The sequence below is a fragment of the Pan paniscus genome, chromosome 19, assembly GCF_029289425.2.
Source record: "Pan paniscus chromosome 19, NHGRI_mPanPan1-v2.0_pri, whole genome shotgun sequence".
Taxonomy (NCBI): domain Eukaryota; kingdom Metazoa; phylum Chordata; class Mammalia; order Primates; family Hominidae; genus Pan; species Pan paniscus.
In genome coordinates this window covers 54,412,605-54,432,730 of record NC_073268.2, presented here as the reverse complement: position 1 = coordinate 54,432,730, position 20,126 = coordinate 54,412,605, and the positions used below count along the sequence as shown (strand labels likewise).

At 52.8% G+C, this 20,126-nt stretch overlaps 1 protein-coding gene across 2 annotated transcripts; it reads right to left on the bottom strand.

Annotated features, from left to right (window-relative positions):
• Window positions 1–5,854: 5,854 nt before the first annotated feature.
• RNF112 (ring finger protein 112) lies at window positions 5,855–12,074 on the bottom strand. 2 transcript variants are annotated; one of them, XM_008959365.6, is made up of 14 exons: window positions 11,666–12,074; window positions 11,461–11,501; window positions 10,348–10,633; window positions 9,987–10,190; window positions 9,720–9,851; window positions 9,450–9,554; window positions 8,986–9,036; window positions 8,626–8,682; window positions 8,471–8,545; window positions 8,244–8,361; window positions 7,924–8,093; window positions 7,792–7,845; window positions 7,539–7,613; window positions 5,855–7,426 (listed from the first exon to the last, which is right to left on the bottom strand). In XM_008959365.6, the coding sequence occupies exons 1-14, from the start codon at window positions 11,717–11,719 to the stop codon at window positions 6,956–6,958; spliced, it is 1,893 nt and encodes a 630-aa protein (XP_008957613.1). In that variant the 5' UTR covers window positions 11,720–12,074; the 3' UTR covers window positions 5,855–6,955. The 2 variants fall into 2 exon arrangements, with proteins under 2 accessions (XP_008957613.1, XP_003807316.1); XM_003807268.6 differs by having other exon boundaries at window positions 9,987–10,193; window positions 11,666–12,061.
• Window positions 12,075–20,126: the final 8,052 nt, after the last annotated feature.

The following is a 20,126-nucleotide window of genomic DNA, read 5'->3' as shown; positions in this document are numbered from 1 at the left end:
GACTAACAATCTGATTGTCGTCAGAGTGAAGGTGGGATCATCTTTTTTTTTTTTTTTTTTTTTTTGAGACGGGGTTTTGCTCTTGTCACCCAGGCTGCAGTGCAATGGCACGATCTCGGCTCACTGCAACCTCCACCTTGCGGGTTCAAGCGATTCTTCTGCCTCAGCCTCCCAAGTAGCTGGGATTTCAGGCACCCTCCACCATGCCTGGCTAATTTTTTTTTTTTTTTTTTTTTTTGAGATGGAGTCTTGCTCTGTCACCCAGGCTAGAGTGCAGTGGCCTGATCTCGGCTCACTGCAACCCACACCTCCCAGGTTCAAGCAATTCTCCTGCTTCAGCCTCCCGAGTAGCTGGGATTACAGGTGCCTGCCATTGCACCTGGCTAATTTTTGTATTTTTAGTAGAGACAGGGTTTGACCATGTTGGCCAGGATGGTCTCGATCTCTTGACCTCATGATCCACCCGTCTCTGTCTCCCAAAGTGCTGAGATTACAGGCGTGAACGCCTGGCTAATTTATGTATTTTTAGTAGAAACAGGGTTTCACCACGTTAGCCAGGCTGGTCTCGAACTCCTGACCTCAGGTGATCCACCTGCCTAGGCCTCCCAAAGCGCATTTTTGGGAACACTAACATAACTAATATGCATCAAAATACTCAAGCCCTAAGTTTGACACGAAGTGTCTGAGGCTAAGTAGTTTGCATAACCAGAATTGCATCCCCTAGGCGCTCGCATTATGAAATCTGATTATTAAGGGGCTTATCTGAGGCCATACAAGGACAAAAGGAAACATTAAATACAGTCCTTGGAGGAATAGAAATAGACAAGCGTAGCTAATGCTTGTTGATACTGATACTTTCAATAATAAACTTAATGCTTTGAGACAATTACAAAAACACATAATACAATTGCAATGGAAACGGCCAAAAATTCAGAATTGGACTGTTGAGAAGTAATGTAATGCCCAAACAAAAATTCACCACAAGGATCTCAGAGGGACTTGGCAATAAAGCAGCTTAGCAATTAGCTAGAAAAAAGCTCTGAGATTTCATCACTCGTTCAGCATGACATACTGCTATCATAATAAAACTATTGATTGGACTGATGTGGAAAATGGCCGATGGGTGGGTTTGTCCTCAAGACTTAACATAATAAGAGCCACGGACATGGCGGGCATGGTGGCTCACACCTGTAATACCAGCACTTTGGGAGGCCGAGGCGGGCAAATCACCTGAGGTCGGGAGATTGAGACCAGCCTGACCAACATGGCGAAACCCCGTCTCTACTAAAAGTACAAAATTAGCCGGGCGTGGTGGTGCATGCCTGTAGTTCCAGCTACTCAGGAGGCTGAGGCAGGAGAATTGCTTGAACCCAGGAGGCAAAGGTTGCAGTGAGCCGAGATTATGCCATTGCACTCCAGCCTAGGCAACAAGAGCAAAATTCCATCTCAAAGAAAAAAGAAAAGAAAAAGAAAAGTCTTAAAATTTTAGATAGGTGCTGCAGGTAAGCCACTCCTTAGTCTTAGATTGGGTAAGACTTTGTAAGCAACTACAAAATGATACTCAAATAGTTAACTACATGAAAGGGCAAGTGATAAAGACAGCACGGCAGTTTGTAACATTAATGTGTGCCGAAGGAGAATTTTTGCACATTGCTAATCAAGTTTGCTTTAACCATTCACCATTAGTATGATGTGTTTAGAGGTTTTTCCCCGAGGTACATATTCTACTGACTGTTAAATTCATCCCATTGAGATCCTGATCATTGCTTTTACAACAGGCTGAATGTTTATGTACACCCAAAATTCATATGTTGAAATCCTAACTAACCCCAAGGTGATGGTATCAGGAGGTGGGGTCTTTGGGAGTGATTAGGTCATAAAGACAGAGAACTCGTGAATGGGATTAGTGCCCTTGTAGAAGAGAGCCCAGAGACACCCTTCACTCCTTCCAGCATGTGAAGTGAAAGTGAGAAGATGGAAGTCTATGAGGAAACAGGCCCTCACCAGACATCAGATCTGCAGGAGCCTTGTTCTTGGAGTTCCAGCCTCCAGAACTATAATAAATTTTTGTTGTTTATAAGCCAGTCAGTCTATGATGTTTTGTTCTAACAGCCTGATCAGCTTTGCTGTTTTACTGTGGGCTCGCTGAATATTTTAATGGCTGCAAACTGCCCAGAGAAAGGTAAAAAAAAAAAAAAGCAATGGAGATCATTAGTAAATTATAGCGTTACTGGCCGGGCGCGGTGGCTCACGCCTGTAATCCCAGCACTTTGGTAGGCCAAGGCGGGTGGATCACGAGGTCAGGAGATCGAGACCATCCTGGCTAACACGGTGAAACCCCGTCTCTACTAAAAATACCAAAAATTGGCCGGGAGTGCTGGTGGGCACCTGTAGTCCCAGCTACTCGGGAGGCTGAGGCAGGAGAATGGTGTGAACCCAGGAGGCAGAGCTTGCAGTGAGCTGAGATTGTGCCACTGCACTCCAGCCTGGGAGACAGTGAGACTCCATCTCAAAATAAATAAATAAATAAGTAAGTAAATAAATAAATTATAGTGTTATTATAAAATAATAATACCCAGCACTTTGGGAGGCTGAGACGGGATGACCACGAGGTCAGGAGATCGAGACCATCCTGGCTAACACAGTGAAACCCCGTCTCTACTAAAAATACAAAAAAAGTAGCCCGGCATGGTGGTGGGCGCCTGTAGTCCCAGCTACTCGGGAGGCTGAGGCAGGAGAATGGTGTGAACCCAGGAGGCGGAGCTTGCAGTGAACTGAGATCGAGCCACTGCACTCCAGCCTGGGCGACAGAGTGAGACTCCTTCTCAAAAATATAATAATAACAATAATGATAACAAAGGGCGGGAAACTGTAAAGGTAAATAAAAATAAGATGGCATTCGTTTTGTTTCCAAAAGGAAAAGAGACCCCTTCTCCCCCTCCCCTTTCTATTTCCTTGAGAAAGCCTGTATTTGTAAATCCTTCCTCTGTTCCTTCAGATACTTATGCAAGTCTTTTTAAAGTTTAAATAAATCTTTTACCAGAATTAAAACCCAAAACTGTTTTTCTGAAAAGGCTGGGAGCCCCCTCTCGTAAGTGTAACATCAAGGACGACATGTTGCTGTCACCAACGGTGTGTCAAGGTGCGCCTAGGTGCCTTGCACAACCTGCTTTTTTTGTTGAGACGGAGTCTTACACTGTCGCCTGTGCTGGAGCACAGTGGTGTGATCTCGGCTCACTGCAACCTCTGCCTCCCGGGTTCAAGCGATTCTCCTGCCTCAGCTTCCCAAGTAGCTGGGATTACAGGTGCCCACCACCACACCTGGCTAATTTTTTGTATTTTTAGTAGGGACAGGGTTTCACTATGTTGGCCAGGCTGGTCTTGAACTCCTGACCTCGTGATCTGCCCACCTCGGCCTCCCAAAGTGCTGGGATTACAGATGTGAGCCACTGCGCCCGGCCAACAACTGCATTTCCTAGAGATTCAAGTTGCTTTATTTTCCCTACAGAAAAAGGCACTAATTAGCACAGATGACCACCCCAATCACCAGGTGAATTAGGTAAGCTGTAAGCGCATGTATAGCAAACGACGCTGTGGAGCTCTCTCTCACCTGAGTTCAAGTCCTCACACATGACAGCATGTGTGTAACGGGTTGTAGCTGCTTGACTACATAAATAGGGGGATTTCTGACTGTCTTTATGATTGCGTTAGCTGATAATGCATCCATGTGTTTAATGCTTATTCAATCACAGAACTAGTATTTTCTTTATTTTCTACATTTGTGGAGAGAATATTCTGGGTTGGCAGGAGATTTTATTTAAAATAGTTTTTTTCCTCGATAGCACAAGGTCTGTCTTCCAAGTTGCCGTAGGCAACAATGTTAGCAAACGTTCTGCTGTGACATAAAATGCTTTTCCTTACTGCCCAGCCCCCAAGTGGTGATACTTTACCTGTCTGTTACAGCATCACTCCATTTCAAAGAACCCATTTCTGTGTGTGTTAGAGTAGGGTGGGTGATGGTGTACTAAGTCGACCTAGATGTCGCATCCCCTTCATGCAGTAAAAGTTTATTCCTTGCTCGCAGCGTGGTTTGATGAGAGCCAGTGGAGTTGAGGGCTTATTCCTGATCCAAGCAGTCAAGGGCCTTCAGGTCGCAGGTTCCTCTTGTCTTGCAGTATTGCCATCTGCAACATGAGGGAGGCCTCAGAAACAGGAACCACACGGCAAGTCACCAAACCTCTAACCCAATCTTGGAACCTACCAATCTTGGAACCTGCAGTGGGTCACAGAAGGGAAACCAGCCAGACGTCAGCATGCTGCTGAGACCTCAGTCAATGAGTCACACCTGGGCTCTTGTGAATTACAGAATCAATGTTGGAAGCCCAGGAAGCCAACTAATCAGGTTTGGAACCCAGAAGCCTGGTCGTCTTGGAGTCTGGAGAGGCTTGAAGGCTCCACTGAGCCAGGGATTTGGCACCAGAACTCTTGGGGTCAAGTCCTGGCCTACCTCTGACTAGCTGTTTCCACTGAGACACATTATTTCTCTCAGCTTCAGCGTCCTCCTCTGTAAAAATGTGTGTTCTACATACTGCTTGAGATGATTTCAAGGCTTAAGGGAGATAATGTTTGAGGAAATGTTTTGAAAGCTACAAGGCACAAGACAAACACCACTTAATATTACTCATCTTGTCTCTGCAGAGACATCCCTCACTGGGCCAACTTCTTCCCATCTGTGCAAAGAGTGGGGAGAGGTAGACACTGAACTGTTGTTCCTTCCAGTGCTGCCGGGTGGGATTCTAGCCATGTAACACCCTCCCTCTCTGAGTCTCTGGGCCCCCTCATCCTGAGCCTCCAAAGTCTGGAAGGTTTCATAGCTCATGTGTCCACCAGATGATAGTGGAAGGGCTCAGAAAGATGCTTCCAGAAAGTCCTTCTCCACAAACACTACACAAAGTTAAGACCCTGTTCCCACCCTTGGCTCAGACCCTAAAAGAGAGAGTCACTCTCATTTGTCTTTACCCCACTCAACCCCACCCTGGCTTTGGGATTTCTCTACATTCTGTATTTTGTCCCCAGCCTGTTAACTATAGCTTCACTGCTGAGCCATCTGTTCTAGACCACGTTGCTGCCTCTGCCCACCACACACTTCCCTGGAGCTGGACCTGATCAGCCAGAAGAAGCATCTGAAAAGGAGCATCTCAATTTCAGCACAGTCGACCTTAACAAAATAACTTCAGGAAGTGCACCAGCTTGGGAACCAGGACTTCGGGGTTCCCCTGCTTCTGTCATCAGCAGCCGCACAGGCTTATCTGAGACTTCCTCTCTCTGGGTGTGCACCTATAAAATGCCAGGATTGGATGCAGTGACTACTGCTGTGGTTCTGAGATGGGGAGCTGGGGAGCTGGGGAGCAGGGCTGGGAGGAGAATCAGTCGGGTGAACTCCTGGCTGGCTGAGCCCTGCAGAAGTGGTCCTGGGCTTCTCCTTCCTTCAAGGCTTGACCAAGTTCTCTCTGCTTATGTATCCATTCTGTCCTCTTGCTGGGACAGGTGCTTGTTGACTGCCTGTTGACAGGATCATGGGAAGCAGTTTCTCAGAGAGGAGACAAGAGGAGCGGAACCCCAAGTCCTAGTGGAAGAGCCTGCAAAGGTGCCCATATCCACTTGGCCTTGGCCTGAGGCCTCTTGCAGCCACTGAATGGGGACCTCTGACGTTCACTTCCTTGGATCTCTTGAATTCCAATCTCCCTCTTCCCATCTGTGCATTCCAGCAATGGATCTCATTGGTTCACCTGCTCCCACCATGAAGTCATCTGAGGGTTAAATTCTGTTTCAATAATATACTGGGAAGCTGACATTCACATACACACATTTTATTTTTCATAAAATAAAGGATAATGTGCCCACCCATACCCTGTAAGTTTCATAGCCTAGAAGTCAGTTTCATAGCCTAGAAGTCTTCCTAGTAGTCAGATTTTCTGTCCCCCAGAGGGAGAACTCCCGCACCCCCAGTTCCCAGGGGGCCTGGTGTTTGAGGAGCTGCATCAAGCTGCATCTTCTTACAAGCCCAGGGGAGAAAGGATGTGTTTAAGGGTAGAAGTTGTTCATTTTGTTTTCCTTTGCAAGATTTTGATAGAATCTAGTATAAAGGCTGTCTGGCTTAGCTCAGAATGCAAGAAAAGGTGTTATTCTTTCGCATTTGGGCACTTCACAGAGGGCATGGGCACTCCCCCATCTAAACAGGCTTGAAAAAGGACACAGACCCAAGAGAGGCCCTTGCGGAGGCCCAGCACAGAGTGGTTCAGGATGCACAGACAGGCTCTCTGGGGCTGTGGGCCAGGAGTGGGAAAGCCACCTTAGTCCTGCTGGAGCAGATTTGGGAAGGGTCGTGGGAGCAAGTTTCTCTGCTCTGGGGTCTGGGCCACAGTCTACCATGTCCCATCTCTCTGGTTCTGCCCAGTGTTCCTTCCTTCCTGTCATCCCCAGCACCTCATCAGTGCTCCCCGCTCCTGAACACCATGGTCAATCATCCTGGGGCTTCTCACATCTGTGAAAGAACAGGTCCCTCAACCACCTAGGGGTAGACTTCCAGGATGGTGCCTGCTTAACTTTCCTACAATCCAGGGTCATCGGGGAAATGAGCCAGGTGGGGAGGGTGGAGTCTCACTTGCAGCCAGAAACCCTGGGATGTAGCCTATCTGTGACAAGGGCAGATCGGCAACCATCTGCAACCAGAAACAGGCCGGGTGTTCTATCCACTGCCCCCAGATGCTGCCTCCCAGGTTCCAAGAGCCACCTTGAGTCCCAGCTCAGCTGCCACCCAGACACCGAGCATTCAACCAGGGCAGTGCAGTACATGGCGGTGCCTTGGAATCCCTGGCATCACCCTCCCCCGACCTGCCCCTCTTCTTCATCCCCACCTGACATCTCTCCTGTCCTTCAATACCTCCTGGGGCTGTTACTCTTCCTGGAGAAGGGGCTCTCGGTCCCCTTCCAGAAGCCTCTCATCCTCCTCCTTCTCCATGCAGCCCACCGTGGCAGCCAACCCAGCACCCACGCCACCCCCAACCACGGCGGCCCCTGTGGCCCCCACGGCAGCTCCAGCAGCCACCATCCCAGCCTCTGCAGCCAGTGCAGCTGCTGCCATGCCAGCACCCACCACGCCCCCTGCCAGGCCCATGAGCCCGGCCCCCACAGCACCCCCCACAGCAGCTAGGTGGCCACAGAAGCGCATCGTGTAGGAGTCCATGAAGGCCTTGGCCGTGGCCTGCAGCTCAGCTTCCAGTGCCTCCAAGGTCTGATCTCTCCCCTTGCAGAGTAAGGCCACACCATGGCGGGCCAGAATGGCATCTTTCTGGGTAGAGAGGAGGTTCCGCATGGTGTCTGGCAGGACCCGCAGCGCAGAGAATATGCGCTTGGTGGCTACGTCCTGTGACAGGGAGGGGAAAAGAAGGTGCCCTGACCAGGAGTCCCAGGTATCCTCTCCCTGATCTGGACCCTGCCCGGCCCACACCTGCCTTCCGTGCAGCCCCGGGGCTCACCTGCTGCCTCACATACTCCTCGAACTCCCTCTTGGCAGCTTCCACCTTCCTCAGGTCGTGCAGCTGAGCAGCCATCTGTCCACGGGAAAACCCAGGCTGCCTCCTTCCTTCCTTCTCAGCCAGGGGCGCTGCTTGTTTCCTCATCTCCACTCCCAGGGCACACAGACCCCCACCCCGGAGGCCTCGGCACAGCCCCCACCTCCCTGCCTCCCCTGCCTCCCTGCCAGAATGCTGGATCCCCCAGGGCTCATACCTCATCCGGAGAGGTGAAACCGGGCCCTGTCCTCCCCATCCATCCTGAGAGGTTCTGCGGAGATACCATCGCTGGGGTCAGGGAGAGCAGGGGCCCAGCCGAGTCGCCTGGGTCTCCAGGGAGTTTTCACACCTTGATTTCCTGAGCTAGCTGCTGCCCCGTGAGTAGGCGTCTGTCCCCCCTGGCCACGGCGCGCCCCTCGTTCCAGTACCCCTGGCAGCGGCTCTTAGCGTGCTGGGGGGCCGCACTCAGCACATCTGAGACGTAGGCCCCCAGAAGGTGGCGGAAGTCATCATCTGTGTCTGAGGGAGAGATGTGCATGCTGAGAGACTGCAGGCTTTGGGAGGAGAAGGGGTGTCAGAGGCCAGGAGAGGTGGGTGCTTCAAGGGGCTCGGTTGCCGGAGGGGAGCTGGGAGCAGCGCAAGAGAGGTTCAGCTCTCAGAGACACTCACCACCAGGGCTTGCATGGCCTTGGTTCATCCGCCGCCTCCCTGGGGCAGGCAAGAGGCAGCAACGGACTCGCTTCCCTTGCAGCAGCTCCTGCACCTTGGGGTATCTGCCAGACAATCTCTGTGAGGCAGCGAGAGGAGTGCTCTGAGCTAGGAGGTCCAGCCTCCCATGCCTTCCCCACCTCTGCCCTGTCCATGGCCCCTCCACCCCATCCCCTTGCACCACTCACCTGGAAGATGTTGCCTACATGCCCCTGCCCTGCCTTGTTGGGGTGGGATGAGTCACGAACTAAGAGGTCCAGATGCTGAAAGAGAAGGGGTCCTGACACCAGCAACTGGGGGTGGCGGGGCCTGGGGCCAATGAATCCAGAGATAGGTGTCTCACCTGGATTGGCACCATCCCATAATGCTTGCCCATCACCTCGGCCACGTGGACAAACATCTGGGGGTGGGACACAGAAAGCGTCAGGGCTGGGCCACTTTGAGGACTATGGTGCACCCCAAGCCTGTCTCCCCACCTCCCTACGCCTGCTGTAGGAGCTAGGCTTCCCCTTTTGCAGCCTGGGGTTCTCCTGCCTCTCCCCAGACCACACATCTCTTGCTTTACTCTCCACCCTCCCCCTTCAACCCTGTTCAAGTGTCATAAAACCCTAGGCCAGACCAGGAGGGCACCTAGTTCCTTTGGGTCCAGCCCTAGTGGGGAGGGTGGGGGTGGGGGATGCCCCAACATCAGAGGTCTCTTTACCTCCAGATAGTCCAGGTCTGTATCCTTCAGCTCCTGGGAGGTGCTGAGGATCTGGAATCAGAGAGAACAACAACATGTATGAGGGATTACAGAGGCCGGGTGACTTCACTGGGGAAGGCCCTGGTAAGTAGGGAGCTCGCAGGCAGCCTGTGGGCCTCAGAGTATGGGAGAGGCCAGTATGGGGGCCTCGAAGGCTGCAGGGCTGGGCTGGCCTCAAGGCCGGAGACAGGCCTGGAGGGTAATGTGATCCATCAGGTCTTCAGCTGCCCCTGGGACCATCAGCCCACTTTTAGGAATAACCCACGTTCCCACCTTCACCGACTAGGAGCACCTTCCCCCTTCTAAGGCAGCCCCAGAACCTATCAGGACCCCAGACACCAAAGCCTGTGAGATGCTCTGGCCTTGAGGAAGCTGAGCTGGAGAAGGGTGTGTGGGGTGGGGATGCCAACATCAGCGCCCATCACCTGGTAGGAGCTCAGCATCGTGGTGAGAGCACAGAGCTTGATCCTTGTTTCCCTGCTCAGCTCAGGGCTCATGGCATCCCCTGTGTCCACCAGGAACACCGCCACCTATGCAGGGGGTAGGGAAAGACCCAAGGGGCCAGGCCTGCCTTGTTCTCCCACATTCTTCCCAACCCTGCCCCGTCCCATCCCCATCTTCCATCCTCACCCCAGAGACGCCCTTCTTGATTCCCCTTCTCATCCCTGACCTCCTTCTGCCACTTCCCCCCTCACCTTCTTCCCTTCTTTCCCCAGCAAGAAGGGGTGGCTCCACATCCATATGCCCCTGGCGAGGCCATTGGCGCCCCATCTGCAGCCCTGCAGGGATGCCTCTCCTCCTCTTGGCCGGCCGCCCTCACCAGACTCCTGCAGGGGAGAGAAGGGAGAGCATCAGTTGGTCGGTTCCTTGTCCCCACAGACCGGAATACCAGACCCAGCTTCCCCCAGGCAGGAACCCCCATCCTTGCTCCCCGCCTCCCTCCTGCCCCGCCCCGCCCTCACCAGGCCCGGCAAGCCCTGAAGCAAATGGTTGAGGAGGAAGGACTTCCCTGAGTGCTGCTCCCCCAGGACAGCGAGGAGGCAGACTGGGGTGTCCCTGGCCAGAGGGTGCTTCAGGCAGCGGTTGATGGCCCCCATCCTAAGGATGAGGCCCCCAGAGGCATTGACGCGAACCAGCAGCAGCGGCTCCGCCCTCACAGGACACGTCTCCTGGGCCAGGAGAAGAGAGGGGCCCCTGAGCATCCAGGACCAGCTCCTGACCCTGGAATGTGTTCAGCCTGGAGCTCTGTGTCCTGATGTTCTAGAATAGGGCCAAAGCCACCCCCTCCTCTTGGGTCTGACTGATTAGGCCCAGTCCCCAGACCTGCAGTGCAGGGGGCAGCGGCCGCTGCGGCAGGAGCTTCATCTTCTCGCCCAGGCTCCGGAGGCCCCTCTTCTGCTTGCATATCTTCCGGCACTCAGGACAGCAGGGCGGCTCACAGCCCGGGAGACGGTGTGTGCTGAAGCACCGTATGCAGAAGTCGTGGCCACAGTCCAGTGAGATGGGGTCGCGCAACCTCTCCAGGCAGATGGAGCAGGTAGGGAGCTCCCGGGGCGCCATGGGCTGGGGCCCCAGGCCCAGCTCCAACTTGGGGAAAGGTGTATGGGACCTGTGGGGCAAAACAGGCCATTGAAAAGCAGGATGTCTATTGGGGGCAGGGGGTACCGGCCAGGGTTGTGGTAGAAGACTGATGGCTTGGGAGTGGAGGTCCCTTTGTGCCAACCCAATTTCCATCAGTGCCTCCATGGACAGGCGGAGCTGCTCCCAGAGAGGCCAAGCTCTGCCTGTTCCTCACTGACATGTGTCCTAGGACCTGGGGGCCTCAGAGTGGGGGCAGCAGAGCAATGGTGAGAGAGTCTGAGAGGGAGAAAATCTGAGTGGAATGGACTCCACCACATCCCAGCCATGCAAATGCAAGCAAGTTCTTTCCCCTCTCTGGGCCTCAATTTCCTAACTGTCCCAATGGAGAGGATAGCAATACCCCTCATGGGGCCGTTGGGGTGGCCATCCGAGAGGAGGCGTGTGCAGCTGTCTGCACAGTGCCTGGTGCAAATGCTTGGGAAGAGCCTCTCCCGGCGTTCTACAGCGGGGCTCCCTCCATGAGGTGCTGACTTCAGCCAGGCCCCCAGGGATGATACCCTCCACAACCCCATGCTACAGGGACAGTGAGGAGAAGCCATCAGCCTGTGCTGCAGTTGGGCAGATGGCTCTGGATCTTAGAAGATTCCTTCCGCTCTCTGTTCTGAGCTGGCATCTGCCTCCCTGCAGCACCCACCTGCTTCTTCCTGTCCCTCCCTCCACAGCCTGGCGGATCCAGCCTCAGGCGGACAGCCCTCCCGGCTGGGCTGCCGGGCTCTGTGTTCCAGGACCGGCCATTTCAACTGACCTGCCTGGCCTCACTGCACCCATCCCAGCCTGGAAGGCCCTGCTACTTACCAACTGTTGCCGCTGTTTCCCATGAAGCTCTGTTTTCTCTCCTTGGAGAAAAAAAAAAAAAAAGATTTAGAACATAATCCAGACTTCTATCTTCACCCTGGATTTCCAGGGACCCCTCATCCTCCCCACCCCCGGCCCATCCCCCAGCCCAAGGAGGGCCCTTCCCACCCCACTCTCCTTCCCGATCTTAGGACTGAAGACTTGCCCGTTTGCCAAGCCGATGACAAAAGGAAGTGACTGACAAGGCGGGCCTTGGCATGGGAGGCTGGGATGGGGAGAGGGTCCAGATGCAGAGGGGGAGGCCCCGAGACCTTCAACCAGAGGTAAGGATGCCTTTTCTCCCGGAAAGGCTAGCAGGCTGCGGCAGGTGGAAGGTGAGGTCGGGGGATGGTATCCCCGAGGAGCTGACTCCCGGTCAGAGCTGGAAAAGAAATGTGACAGTCAGGAAAGAGGAGGCTGCTGCTGGACTCACCCCAGGGGGAGGAGACACGGCTGCGGGTAGCAGGGCTCTGAGGAGGGAGGGATGGAGCCCGGCTCAGAATCCCTGGCAGAGGCTGGGATGCAGGCAAGCCGAGGTGGTGAGTCGCCATGGAGACAGAAGGGAAAGATAAGGACAGGGAGGGGGAGGGGGACAGAGAGGGAGAAGGCGTGCGGTGCACCCGCAAACATGGAGGTGCCCTCCGGCGGAACCATGGGCCAGCACTGCCTCTACTGGGCCAGCTGAGGTCTCCCCAGGGCCACAGGACAGGGTGGGCAAAGAGAAGAGGTGTGAGAAACAGGAGAGGGTAAGACCAGAGCTGACCCAGAGACAAGGAGTTATTCATCCATTCATTCAATGAACAGTTACTGAGTACCTACTATGTACAGAACCCCCAAATGCAGACCCTACTTCACATGGCCCTGCACATCCTCCTGCCCTCTCTCAGGTTTATGTCATCGATGCCCAACCCAGCTGCAGCCTTCTTCAGCACTCATGGGCCCTCCATGTCCTCTGGTGTATTTCCCTCCCAATAGCTTTCACTCTGCCTCAAACTTGAGCAGGGTGAAATCTATCAAAACTATGAGCCACCTCTGGACCTTCTAATGGCCTCTTGACTGGGCTCCTTGCCTCCCTTCCACTCCCCAGTGCACAGCCAGCATAGGCTCCCCAAGCACAGATGACCTCACACTGCGCAAACACCTTTTGTGTCTCCCTACTACCATCAGATCAAAATCCAAACTCTCCAGCCTGCGGACTGGGCTGAACCTTCCTTCCACCCTTCTCTCGCCCCACTCTTCCCTGCCTCTGCACCCTGGCTTGGCTGCTCTGCTCCTTCTCATCCCTCCTGGGACACCCTCTTAGGCCCAGTGCAGGTGCTGTGGCCTCCCTAGAGCCTCCTTTCCTCACCCCTCCCAACTGGGTGCGGTCTTGTTCTCGGGCAGTTCAGGGCTGGGATATGTGATAGGCTTGGCGCAGCCCAGGCTTCAGAGCCAGGCAGATCTGGGCTTGATTCTCGGCTCAGGGGCTCTGGGACTCCACTGCACCTCTCTGTGCTCTGAGGAGCCACCATTACCTACGTAAAGCCACTAGTCCAGGCACGGGAGTCATTCGTACATCCTATGAGCTAGGATGCAGAAGGGTTGGGGTGAGGTGGGATTCAGAACCTAGAAAAGTTCAGCAGAGACCACCTTCAGCAGGTGGAGACACCCCTGAAGCTGGGGCTGGATCTTGCTCATTTTGGTGTCTGGAGGGCCTGAGATTGTGGGGCTGAATCAATCAGATTCAGAGAAGCAGTGCCATAGACTCTGCCTCCTCCTGCCCCAGGTGGGACAAGCCCCTGTGTGTTGGCAGCAAAGCCTCACACTCAGGGGATGAGGAAGCAAGCCTGAGCCGTGCCACAGCTCTGCCTTCAGGGCAGAAGGGAGGGTTTTCTCAACCCCTGTAGCCTTTCATCCTTGCAGGAGAGAAAGCGTGGGCGCTGGACTCAGATTCAAGCTCTAAACCTGCCTCCATCCCAGCATGAAATGCTGGTGAGTCACTGCCCTCTCTGAGCTTCCATTTGCTCATCACCAGGCAAAGATGTGAGGAAGCAGATGGGACAATCAATCTTCACTTAATGATACTTACTGAGCACCAGGCACTGTGTCTCACACTGCAGTACAGCTGGAAACAAGAGAGACAAAGCTCCATCCTCTCCAAGATCCCAACTGGACAATTAAAAGGCATTGCTATGATCTGGGTGAGAACCTGGATGCGGGGAGGGTGAGGAGGGGTGTCAGGCTGTCCTGATAAGCAAGGAGGTAGAAAAAGGTTGTCAAGGCAGGGCAAACCACAGGTACAGGGCCCAGAGGAGAGGGGACACAGAACCCATCCTGGGGAACAAAGGAGGTCCGGCTGGCCTGGCAGGAATATTTGATGCCAAGATGGGTGCACCAAGGTGAAGGGCAGAGCAGGCCTGGGTCATGCAGGCCCTCAGGGGCCAAAGGAGGGGATAGGGACTTCACCAGTCAGTATCTCAGGAGGGGTCCCGCAGGGCAAACGTGTATGGTAGAAGCCTCACTCTTAGGGCTGGCTATATAATTTTATTTATTAATTATTGTTATTATTATTATTATTTGAGATGGAGTTTCGCTCTTGCTCAGGCTGGAGTGCAATGGCATGATCTCGGCTCACTGCAACCTCCGCCTCCCAGGTTCACGCGATTCTCCTGCCTCAGCCTCCTGAGTAGCTGGGATTAGAGGCATGTGCCATGACATCTGGCTAATTTTTGAATTTTTAGTAGAGACAGGGTTTCTCCATGTTAGTTAGGCTGGTCTTGAACTCCCGACCTCAGGTGATCTGCCTGCCTTGGCCTCCCAAAGTGCTGGGATTACAGGTGTCAGCCACCACGCCTGGCCAATTTTGTTGTTGTTGTTGTTGTTGTTGTTGTTGAGATAGGGTTTTACTCTGTCACCCAGGCTGGAGTACAGTGATGTGATCTCAGCTCACTGCAACCTCTGCCTCCTGGGTTCAAGCAATTCTCCAGACTCAGCCTCTCCAGTAGCTGGGACCCCAGGTGCACACCACCATGCCCAGATACTTTTTGTATTTTTTTGTAGAGACGGGGTTTCATCATGTTGCCCAGGCTGTTCTTAAACTCCTGAGCTCAAAGTGATCTGCTTATCTCGGCCTCCCAAAGTCCTAGGATTACAGGCATAAGCCATGGTGCCTGGCCAGGCTAGCTATACAATTTGTGGATTTGGTGAAAAATGTAACTGCAAAGCCCCCACCAGAGGCAAGAAAGTTCATTGCCTCTTCTCATGGCACATTGCCTCCACACATGGCCAACAGGCAGCCCCTCCAGATTGCCACAGTCATTTTAGGACACGCTCAATACCTGGATTGGGGGTCGGGGAGAAGCCTATGCTAAGTTTCAGCCCAGGGAGGGGAGAGCCACCACTCTGTCACACCCTAAGATGCCAGGGGCCAATCCAGCAGTCCCCAGTCCTCCTTGAGCCCGCATTCAGGCCTCCAGATGAAGGGGGGCAGCCATGGTGGGGCAGAGGTGGGGACACTGGGAGCCTGGGAGTGGGCAGCCAAGAGCCTGTGCTGGGGAGGCAGTGGGACATGGGACACACACAAACCAGCTTCCGAATTCCCAGTGAAGGCGCCATTTTCCCATCAGACTTCACTCACAAAGCACAAATTCAATGCTAAAATGATTGTTTCAAGATGGTGACCAGAGCACTGAAGCCCAAGCACACAGTCCTTCTGAGCTCTCGCCTTGAGTGGCTGCACTGGATGCATACCTGGGAAGCTGGCCCCTCCCACTCTGGCTGCTGTATGGACAACAGACTAGAGGGGCAAGCGGGGAGGCTGAGGGTGCTGCTGGGGAAGTCAAGGCTACAAGTGGAAATACAGATCCACTTGGGATCATACCCGGGCACCTAAAAGAGGGCATTCCCCAAGGCACGGTACAGGCCGACCAGGTGGATAGGAGACAGGAGGAACACCAGGCCTGCTCCTGGATAAAGGATGGGATAAAGGATGGGCCCTGCTCCTTTGCAGCCAGAGGCCTCTGATGCTATCTAGGGCCCCAAGGGGAACCCCTGGCCCAGGGAGGCCAGGTGTGGTGGTCCTGGGTCCATGTCTATGGGCAGCCCCGCTTTATCCATTATGCTCCATGAGTCTCTTGAGTCTACGGTCTATGAGAATGTTTGAAACCTAATGGAAAAATGAGACTCTCCAAACCACAAAAAGAAAATTTCAAAATCAAAAGTAACACCCACTTAGTTTAATGTCCCAGTACCCCTTACATGATGTTAGCTGGTAAACCCAGCTCGAGTTATCATCTGTAAAGTCAGATTCAAGTCATGAGTGCACTGATTCAACAAATGTTTACTGAGCACCTACTAAGTGCTGGGCACAGTGCTAGGTTCTGAGGAGTCAGGGTGACCAAAACAGAGAAAGTAATGGCAGTAAAGTGTTGAGACATCGACCGGGCATGGTGGCTCACACCTGTAATCTCAGCACTTTGAGAGGCCGAGGTGGGTGGATTGCTTCAGCTCAGGAGTTCGAGAACAGTCTGGGCAACTTGGTGAAACCCTGTCTGTACACACACACTCACACACACAATTAGTCAGGCACGGTGGTGCACAGCGGCTCAGGAGGCTGAAATGGGAGGATCACTTGAGCCTAGGAAGTGGAGGTTGCAGTGAGCCGAGATTGCACCACTGTACCCAGTCTGGGTGACAGAGTGAGACCCTGTCTCAAAAAAAAAAAAGTGTTCAGACATCAAAATAAATAATGTGTCTTATCAAAAGATGATCCTATCCTTTGAAAAATATTAATGGCAAAAAATTTCAACTCAACCTGGGCTGTGGATACCACGTGTTTTAATGTGTTTGCTCTGATTAGAGAGAGTCCTCCTGACAGTCAAAGGGCCCAGGGCCTGCAAAGTTCTTGAGCCTGGCAGCTAAGGCCCTCATAGGAGGATGACTACCCCACGTGGACCTCAGCGAATCTGAAAAGGAATGGAAGAAACTCCACTCTGCCTAGTTCCTTGCTTTCTAACCATGGTGAGGCTACCACACAGGTTTCTCATGGTGCCCCTAACTGGCCTCTGACCTTCTCCAGGGACTCAACGGGACAGGAAGAGCCACACTGAGCCAGGCCTGGTCCTGCGAGGTGGACAGGCCCTCAGGGTGCTGCTGGGGGCTGAGCAGTGACTTGAGTGAGAATGGAGTCCACAGAGAGGGTTGGGGTGGGAGGGGAGGTCCTGGGTTTCGGGGGTGGAGCTTGAACTGTGGGAGGGAGCGAATTGCAGGCCCTAGAGACAGACTTATTTCTCATTTCATCCGTTGTCCATTCATTCACCAACAAATATTGGCCAAGTTAGTGTGAGGTGCTTCTACCCAGCAAAGAAATGCCAGGAATATGGCCATAACTCACCCAGACAGGATCACTACCTTCGAGACCTTGCACAGACTCGAGGAGTATGGACCTGGGAGTCCCAGCGCACGCTGGGCTGGCCCTGCACCATCAACTAGCTCCATGCCATCCACCCTGTCAGATCTCTGCCTAAATCCAGCCCTTGGCCTCCAGATCCTGAAGCTGAAAGCTCCCAGCACCTGCTCTCCCTCTGCCTCTTCCATCCTTGTGAACAAGTGGCCCAGCTCAGGCCACTAACCTGACTTCCTGACCTCTGGCTCTAGCTTCCAGGCTGGGAGTTGGAGTGGAGGTGGACTCATTTTTGGAATAACCAGCCTCAGGAGTCAAAAATACAGTTTTACAGACTGGAACCCTGTTTGGGGAGGTTTCTGAGTCCCTTGATGTACGCAAGAGCCAGCTTCACACACAAACGCACACGCACACACACATGCATGCATGCACACACCTGGTCAGCCCTCCCCCAGCATACCATTCCATGTAAATCCTCACACATACCATACACATATGGTCAAAATACTCCATGTATCCCACACTCTGTGCTCACACATTGTGCCACATGCACATCCATGACTCCACCTTGCCCGATATAGACCCACAGTGCTCGCACACACACACAAACATGCATACACAGTTACACCCTCACAACCGCACTTGCACATCCACATCCATTCACATGCTTACTCCTTCATACTCACACACAAATATGTGTGTACCTTCAGGCCTCATGCTCATGGACATTTACACACGGGCTCACTCTTACTGCCTTACACGCACACGCACACATCATGCATCCTTACCCAACAGGCGCTGTTCCAAGCACTTTATGTGATAAGCTCACCCCGAGTAACACAACCTATGAGGGAGGTACTATATCACTTCCATTGTATAGATGAGGGAACTGAAGCACAGAGAGGTTAAGTCACTTGTCTAACACCACACAGCTATTAATGGCAGAGCTGGAATCCAAACCCAAGCCATCAGGCTCCCCAATCCAAGCTCTTAGCCACTACATTCCATGGTCTGTTTGGTGGCAGAAATAAAGTTAGTTATTACAATAAGCCTTGGAAAGAGTTTGTAGTTTTGCTGTGTCTCAGTTTGCCATCACTTTCCTCAGAAGGGGATAAAAATCAGTCCAGCCTCTGTCTATGCAGAATATTGGAAACAGGCAACTGAGTTCTGACTGGTTCTGACCCCAGCTTGCTGTGTGACCTCAGGCAAGTCCTTGGTCTTCTCTGGGCCTGTTTCCTGATGTGTGAATGTCGGCGGGGGGCCAATGAGATCAGAGGTCCCTTTGGGTGGAATGCCCCCAGTCCTCTCCCACCTCTTAGCCTGGGAGCTGGCCTTCATGAAGCCTGGCACTGTGGGCATTGCCCTGGTAAGCACTGGGTCTTAGCCTGTTTCTGCTGCAATAACACAATACCACAGACTGGGTAATTTATAATGAGCAGAAATGTATTTGGCTCAAGGTTCTGGAGGCTGGGAAGTCTAAGAACAAAGGGCTGCATCTGATGAGGGTCTTACTGCTGTGTCATCACATGGCAGAAGCCATTACAGGGACAAGAGAGAGAGGAAAGGGGACCAAACTCATCCTTTTATAAAAGAACTCATTCCCGAGGTGACAGCATTAATCCATTCCTGAGGTGACCTTTAATCACCTCTTAAAGGTCCCATCTCTCAAACCATTGCATTGAGGATTAAGTTTCCAGCACTTGAACTTTGGAAGACACAGTCACCATCTTGTTCATCTTCCGCCCACTCACCCACCCATGCATTCATTCATTCTCCATTCCTCCAACCATCTATCCATGCATGCACTGATTATCTACCTATTTATCCATCAAGATAAATGCATTACCTATTTATCCATCCACTCACTCAATCACCCATGCATTCATTATCCATCCATTAATTCATCTATGTATCCACCATTCATTTCTTTCTTTTTTTCTTTTTTTTTTTTTTTCAGACAGAGTCTTGCTCTATCACCCAGGCAGGAGTGCAGTGGCACAATCTCGGCTCACTGCAACCTCCATCTCCTGGGTTCAGGCAATTCTCCTGCCTCAGCCTCCTGGGTACCTGGGATTACAACTGTGCGCCACCACACCCGGCTAATTTTTTTGTATTTTTAGTAGAAACTTTTGTATTGTTAGTAGAGATGGGTTTTCACCATGTTGGCCAGGCTGGTCTTGAACTTCTGACCTCAAGTCATCTGCCCACCTCCACCTCCCAAAGTGCTGGGATTATAGATATGAGCCACCACACCTGACCTCATTTCTTATATTCTTTCATCCATCCATTCTCCAACTACCAATCCACGCATGCACACATGCATGATTTGCTCCATCCATCCACCCACACATACACACATCTTTTCATCCATCACTCCTCCACTATCTGTGTATCTACTCATCCACCATCTACTCTTACACTTATCCATCCATGCATGGATTCATCCATCTGTCCATGTTACAAACATTTATTGAGCAATACACCAGACATCATACTAGGCTCTGGGAGTAGACTGATGAGCCCTCAGGGTGCTTCCAGTCTACTGGGGAGACAGAAAGGCCAATAAACAAGTACGGGGTGATAAGTTCTCTGATTAGGTAGAGTGAGGGGAGATGCACGAGGAACAAGCAAAGGCACCTTGCTCAGACCTGGGCACCTAGGAAGGCTTCCCACAAAAGCTGCATCTGAAGGATGAATATGAGGTGGACAGGCAAAGGAATGGGGACAGGCAAACAACATGTGCGGCAAAGAGACCAGCCCATGCAAAGACACAGAGCTGCAAGATAAACAGCTCACCTGGAATGCAGCATGTGAAGCGAGGAGAGGTAAGGGTGATGGGCCAGTCACAGAGAGGTGTGTAAGCCCTCCCTTGGTGTCATCCCTTAGTCCATGCCTGTACGTTGCTTTCTTGCAGGGCTTGGGACACCTGCTGTCCTGCTGAACCAATGGCCTCTGGGTGCTGCTGGCTGTGGTGAGCTGGTGTCCATGCCAACATGGCTGCCTTCCCCATCCGGGTCCTGACCCTGGCCCCAAGGTGCAGCAGCATCTGCTCCCTGTGGCTGCCCTCCTCCTGTCCCCCAGGCCCAGTGGCCCTCCTTGCTCTCGCCACAGCTGTGTCTGTGCCAGGTCCCCTTGTGTGAGCATCAAAGGCCAGGCCTTCCTATCAGCAGCTGGAAGGAAGTCAGAGCTCCCCAGCTTTACTTCTGAAGCCCCCCATCATCAATCTGGTACTAGGCATCCTGAAACA

What these genes read in the sequence shown, in the direction of transcription:
- RNF112 (XM_003807268.6), bottom strand. Translation starts at nt 11,719, where the DNA reads ATGCCAAGGCCCGCCTTGTCAGTCACTTCCTTTTGTCATCGGCTTGGC. An exon ending in GGAAACAGCGGCAACAGTTG is followed by an intron (nt 10,634 to 11,460) that starts GTAAGTAGCAGG and finishes TTTGCCCCACAG; the next exon opens with GTCCCATACACCTTTCCCCA. An exon ending in GTTTCACCTCTCCGGATGAG is followed by an intron (nt 7,614 to 7,791) that starts GTATGAGCCCTG and finishes TCCCGTGGACAG; the next exon opens with ATGGCTGCTCAGCTGCACGA.